General features: G+C 31.8%; 2 protein-coding genes across 2 annotated transcripts in view; both read left to right on the top strand.

The window, feature by feature from the left end:
* The window catches only part of LOC109589120 (uncharacterized), a 5,616-nt gene extending 451 nt beyond the window's left edge, over nucleotides 1-5,165 (top strand). Inside the window, exons 2-8 of the mRNA XM_020005236.1 lie at nucleotides 3,078-3,136; nucleotides 3,195-3,388; nucleotides 3,497-3,619; nucleotides 3,974-3,996; nucleotides 4,068-4,136; nucleotides 4,345-4,620; nucleotides 4,673-5,165. Coding sequence (XP_019860795.1) covers nucleotides 3,078-3,136; nucleotides 3,195-3,388; nucleotides 3,497-3,619; nucleotides 3,974-3,996; nucleotides 4,068-4,136; nucleotides 4,345-4,620; nucleotides 4,673-4,921 — 993 coding nt within the window. The 3' untranslated portion in view covers nucleotides 4,922-5,165. The remainder of the gene's footprint in view (nucleotides 1-3,077; nucleotides 3,137-3,194; nucleotides 3,389-3,496; nucleotides 3,620-3,973; nucleotides 3,997-4,067; nucleotides 4,137-4,344; nucleotides 4,621-4,672) is intronic.
* Nucleotides 1,386-2,333, top strand: LOC109589121 (uncharacterized). The gene is made up of 4 exons (XM_020005237.1): nucleotides 1,386-1,464; nucleotides 1,636-1,695; nucleotides 1,768-2,025; nucleotides 2,070-2,333. Exons 1-4 carry the CDS (start codon nucleotides 1,423-1,425, stop codon nucleotides 2,328-2,330), a joined length of 621 nt encoding a protein of 206 aa, XP_019860796.1. The 5' UTR covers nucleotides 1,386-1,422; the 3' UTR covers nucleotides 2,331-2,333.
* Nucleotides 5,166-6,337: the final 1,172 nt, after the last annotated feature.

Here is a 6,337-nt window from a genome sequence, read left to right as displayed (position 1 = left end):
CCTGTGAGGTGTGAATATTACTATACTTATTGTACCCATCAAAGTAACTTTACTAACTCCATTCTCTCCATACATTGATTTTTGTTTGATTAATTACATTATAATACCTTCATTTTGAAAATGATAACATGAAAAATGCTATTTAGGAGAGAGTGAGGATTTAGGTGTACTGAGGAAGTTTAGAATGACTCACTTAAAACAGATTGCCAGTATCTACATGAGCTCCTACAGAGATCTACCAAATGTTTGTATTATCATTTTATTTCATTTCGTCTTTGCAGAATAAATGTAATTGTATATTATTTGTGTAATGCTACACCAATTTCTATTATTTCGCTACTGTTTTTAGAGTTATTAAAAAGCTGTATATTTCTGTCCTTATATGGAAGCAGTTCCAAGTCTGGCAGCAATAATTAGTTAAACTATTGTTTTTAATGTATGCATCATATAGTCATGCAGTTTATCAATATTTCAATTAGTTCATTAGCTACAGCAAGAGTAGATATATACTCTTGGCTAGAGTCATTTGACAAATATTGACCAGTACAACATATGCAAGCTGTTCCTTCAATCCTCTTGACACTTTGCTATTCCATAACTATCGGTACATTAAAATAACTTACTGCGCTACTGCCACAATTGTTAAATAAACTTACCATTATGTATATTGCACACACAGTTAACATGCCAGTAGTTGAATCACATGATCAGTCACTGTATGCAGCTATGGATTATGAAGTACCAGTATCTATTCAACAAGCTCCAGTGTCTGATTATGAGGTTCCTGTCTCCTCTAATCCTAGCTACTCAGATCATATACCTCTTTCTACTAATAATAATCAGCTATTAGCTATACCAGTCACTACTAATCCTTCCTATCAATCAGTGACTACTCCTTCAGTATGTAAAGAATAAAGTTTATTATTTTGATAATTAACTATATATCAATTCACAGGTAAAATTGGAGAATGAATATTATGATACTTTCGATGCAAACAAGATTTGTACAAAAAGGTTAGAAATAAAATTGAATTCAACTTCACTTCATCAATTTTATACATTTATTAGCAACACCTCATATCTACCAGTTGATCTAAAAACTACAACTACTACAGTGAGTCCTTCAGTTCATATTAAAAGAACAAACAAGAGAATTAGATCATATTTCAATGAAGAACTAACCAACTGGGAGTATATACTAGCATTACTGGCCACATTAACAGTTTTAATTACAGTTACTGCTATTATACTGTCGTCATTATTAATGTCTGGTGTAGTTAATAATTCAACTTCATCATCTTCTCTCACTACAATAGCATCAAATAATTCAACTAATAACAGGATTACTACAAGGGAGACATCAGAGCCTAACTGTATTACCTGCACTAATAATAGTGAGTGTATGTGTTTATTTATTATAATATGTATACATTCTATGTAGATATAAACACTTCAAGTTTAACAGTAAGTATATACATACACTGGGACAGTAATGTCACACACTATATATGCCACAGACTGTGTAATGAGTATATGTTGATGTCACATGTTGTGTAACCAATGGGTATGTCACACACTAATGGGTTATGTCACAAGCTGTGTAATAGGTGTATGTCACTCAGTGTAATCGTATAGGCAATAGAAGAATCAATATCATTTATAAGTGAAGAGATAAATAAACTGATACAAGATAAAGTAAGTTCAATAATTATTATTTATTTTTATTATTATTATTATTATTTTTTATTATTATTATTATTTGATTAGAATATGTCAATCAGTGTTGTATTGAAACAGCTCAATGATTATATGTATCAGATTAAAATTATTAATGAATCATTACAAACATTGATAACTGAGTCTAATAAACCAAGAATACCTACACTAACTGGATTAAACCTAACATCATCAATAACTATCAATCATGGTGACTGTGTTGTTGTCAATACATCATGTAATATTGTTGTACAGTCTTTTCTTAATCTCCAAACCTGTCACCTAGCATCAATACCATATGCTAATACAGTAAGTTTCATTCTATTTTATAGCAACTTACCATTACCTTTCAGACTCATATAATAGCCTCATCATTTGGTAGTGTTACTCCAATTTCTACAGGACAGTTTAATAGTACTACCATTACACAACTGGTTCAAGCAAGTGTTGATGAAGTGTATTTTTCTAATGACACAATCATTGAAAGATTAAGAAAATCATTAATATTTCCTCTTTGTTTCAGTTACCACTTTGTCCCTGTGAGGTGTGAATTTTATTATACTTATTGTACCTATCAAAGTAATTTTCCTAACTCCATTCTCTCGATACATTAATTTTTGTTTGATTAATTACATCATAATACCTTTATCCATCTTGAAAAATGACTCAAGTTTGTATTATCATTTTTATTTTATTTTGTCTTTGCAAAATAAATATGCAATTGTATATTATCCATGTAATTGTAATGCTACACCAATTTCTAACATTTCACTACTGTTTTTGAAGTTATCAAAAAGCTGTATGTTCCTGTCTTTATATGGAAGCAGTTCCAAGTCTGGCAGCAATAATAATAGTTAAACTATTGTTTTAATGTATGCATTATATAGTCATGCAGTTTATCAATATTTCAATTAGTTCATTAGCTACAGCAAGAGTAGATATACTCTTGGCTAGAGTCATTTGACAAATATTGACCAGTACAGCATATGCAAACTGTTCCTTCAATCCTCTTGACACTTTGCTATTCCATAACTACCGGTACATTAAAATAACTTACTGTGCTACTGCCACAATTGTTAAATAAACTTACCGGTATGTACATTTCACACAGTTGACATACCAGTAGTTGAATCACATGATCAGTCACTGTAAGCAGCTATGGATTATGAAGTACCAGTGTCTATTCAACAAGCTCCAGTGTCTGATTATGAGGTTCCTGTCTCCTCTAATCCTAGCTACTCAGATCATATACCTCTTTCTACTAATAATAATCAGCTATTAGCTACACCAGCCACTACTAATCCTTCCTATCAACCAGTTAAGAATAAAGTTTATTCTTTTGATCATATATCAATTCACAGGTAGAATTGGAGACTGAGTATTATGATGCTTTTGATACAAATAAGATTTGTACAAAAAGGTTAGAAATAAAAAATGAATTCATTTTCACTTTATCAATACATATATATTTACTATAGAAACACCTCATATGTACCAGTTGATCTAAAAACTACAACTATTACAGTGAGTCCTTCAGTTCATATTAAAAGGACAAACAAGAGAATAAGATCATATTTCAATGAAGAACTAACCAACTGGGAGTATATACTAGCATTACTGGCCACATTGACTGTTCTAATTACAGTTAATGCTATCAGCCTGGAATTGATTAGTAAGGATTGTTGTGTGATTATCTGTACACACTGCCATTTGATAGAATTTAAACTAAAAAATCAATTAATGTTAATGTAAAACATATATCACTATGTTTCCTTATTAGTTATATTTAAAGGAGAGATGGGGACTCAATCTCCTAATGATGTCAGTACTCTTACCATCACTCAGTCACCTCCTACCACTACTGCTTTTAGTGTGAATCCATTGGACAGTTGTCAGTGTACAGGTAAATGTATATGATACCATCATAGGGCTCGAAATAAATTTCACTAATTTCCATTAATTTTGCAAAATTAGATTCCACAAAAAGGTGTGGCCTACTAGGAAAAATCGTACATTGCACAAGAATTGCAAAAATTTATACCAATTAACAAATGGCAAATTTGGATGAATGTGCAAAATTTTTATACCAACAATTAAAATAAAACTCCTATACGGTATTTCGATTGGGGTATCTGTAGCCAGCCCTTTGACCTTTGTTACTTGACCTTTGGCCTTAGCCTGACCAGCTGCATGAAGCCATTGTATACAATAACATTTCTCTCTTCCCCCCTCTCTCTTTCCCCCTCCTTTTTTCTAGTAATCCAGACTGATGATTTAAAGGTGCATATTATTAGTTTCAGCTATTGTTAAATGTTTCTTTCTTTATATAATTGTTTTTTGTTATTAAATAGTTATCAAATTCATATCTATCCCAGCTGCTTTCAATCAAAAACATGATCAACCTGTTGAAGGAAGAGAAGGTAAGGGCCAGCTGGTAATTTCCAGCCATTGTGTCATTTTTGCAAAGCCATTATAATGATATAATTATGCCTATGTATAAATTCCTTATAAATGTTGATAGTATTGATAGTACTGAGTCATGTACATTGACAGTCTACAGCTGCAATTTATTGTTTAAACTATATACCCATCCTACCTTTTAAAACAATGTAAATTTTGTCTTTACAGAATATGTCTACTAGTGATGTATTGAAACAGCTCAAGTCTTACATGTATCAGGTTGAGATTATTAATGAATCATTACAGTCATTGATACCTGAGTCTAATAAACCAAGAGTGCCTACACTAACTGGATTAAACCTAACATCATCAATAACTATCAATCATGGTGACTGTGTTGATGAACTATGGGAGTGTACACCTGGTGAAGTGCTTGGTCTTGCTGCTGTTGGTGGAGTAGATTTTGGTGTCTGTACTACCGTTTATTCACCTTATGCTAATGATGTAAGGAATAATTAGAAATTACAGTCACATTATTTGTCTTCTCTCTTTGAAGACACATATAGTTGTTGGTGCCTCATGTGATGTACTTCCAGTACTACCTAAAAGAATGTTTTCAGTTATAGCAATAAAAAGGACTGCTGATACTAGATATGTGTCTGGATTACAGCTGCTAAAACAATCCACTATAGCATGTGGTTGTTACAATGAAAATGTGCAACAGGCATACTGTCATGCATATCTCAAGAAATGCTCTTATCAGCAAGATGTGTCTCAAAATGGCAGCCTCTCTATTTCCTTATAGCACATGTGAATGTAGAGGTTCACATTATCAGGCCGCACTTATTGTTTCATTTTTGAAATATCACCTTTACTCTTTCTGTCAATAGTGACAGGTTTTATGTATTATAATAAAGATCCCACAATATATTAATTATTATCTATCATCATAAAAAGGAGTACTATTATTGTTACTACTGGTATTGTGTATCTTACTATCAATATAGCTTCTGGTGATTTTGTTTTAATTTTTAATAATGGATAATTTGTTGAAGAATTTAACTAATTATGGATAGAGCCATAGTAAACTATGATAGAGCTAACATGCATACCTGTGGTTTTACATTAGCAATACTCATGAGAGTATTGTACCACTGGTTAATTAATAGTTATTAAAACCAGAATGTGACTTCTATAATGTAGTATACCTATGCTCACACTGTCACAGAGACTGTACAGTGTACCTGAATAATTGCATTGATTTGAATGGGATCACATGATCAGTTTCCAATCCCGGTTACGTAGTCTATAATATATCTATGCATTTATTAACCTTGTGACTGCATCGCTCGGTTAATAAATTCATAGATATTATAGACTACATAATATATAATACTACGTATATTATAGACTATATATTATACATAGATATTATAGACTACATAACGTATAATATCCCATCATAAATACTACAAACTATAGATATCTATGATCCCATAGAAACCTCAACCTCATTGTATAACCTATACGTATATTATTCGTGTAAATGCAATGCTACACCAATTTCTAACATTTCGCTACTGTTTTTTTTAATGTTATTAAAAAGTTGTATGTTTCCGTCTTTACATGAAAGCAGTTTCAAGTCTGGCAGCAGCAATTAGTTAAAGTATTATTTTAATGTATGCATTATTGTCAGGTTATCTATGCAGTTCATCAATATTTTCAATTAGTTCATTTATTGTTATTAGCTAATAGCTAGCTACAGTCATTGACCAGTACATCATAGGCAAGCCATGCCTTCAATCTTCTTGACACTTAGCTATTCCATAACTACGTTTAAAATAACTTACTACACTACTGGACCAATTTGTTAAATAAACTTACCGGTATGCATATTGCACACACAGCTAAGATATCAGTAGTTGAATCACATGATCAGTCACCGTAAGCAGCTATGGATCATGAAGTACCAGTATCTATTCAACAAGCTCCAGTGTCTGATTATGAAGTTCCTGTCTCCTCTAATCCTAGCTACTCTGATCATGTACCTCTCTCTACTAATAATAATCAGCTATTAGCTACACTAGTCACTACTAATCCTTCCTATCAATCAGTGACTACTCCTTCAGTATGTAAAGAATAAAGTTTATTCTTTTGATCATGAACTATATATCAATTCACAGGTAAAATTGGAGAATGAATATTATGATACTTTTGATGC

The sequence above is a fragment of the Amphimedon queenslandica genome, unplaced genomic scaffold (genome assembly GCF_000090795.2).
Source record: "Amphimedon queenslandica unplaced genomic scaffold, v1.1 AMPQUscaffold_11620, whole genome shotgun sequence".
In the NCBI taxonomy this organism is placed as follows: domain Eukaryota; kingdom Metazoa; phylum Porifera; class Demospongiae; order Haplosclerida; family Niphatidae; genus Amphimedon; species Amphimedon queenslandica.
Note: the sequence above shows the minus strand (reverse complement) of the source record. Positions and strands in the feature narration are given on the sequence as shown.

Excerpts from the sequence above, each read along its gene's own strand:
- LOC109589121 (XM_020005237.1), top strand. The coding sequence starts at position 1,423 with ATGTATACATTCTATGTAGATATAAACACTTCAAGTTTAACA. Across the intron at positions 1,465-1,635 it reads TAAACACTTCAAGTTTAACA|GCAATAGAAGAATCAATATC; the intron begins GTAAGTATATAC and ends GTAATCGTATAG. Across the intron at positions 1,696-1,767 it reads ATAAACTGATACAAGATAAA|AATATGTCAATCAGTGTTGT; the intron begins GTAAGTTCAATA and ends TTATTTGATTAG.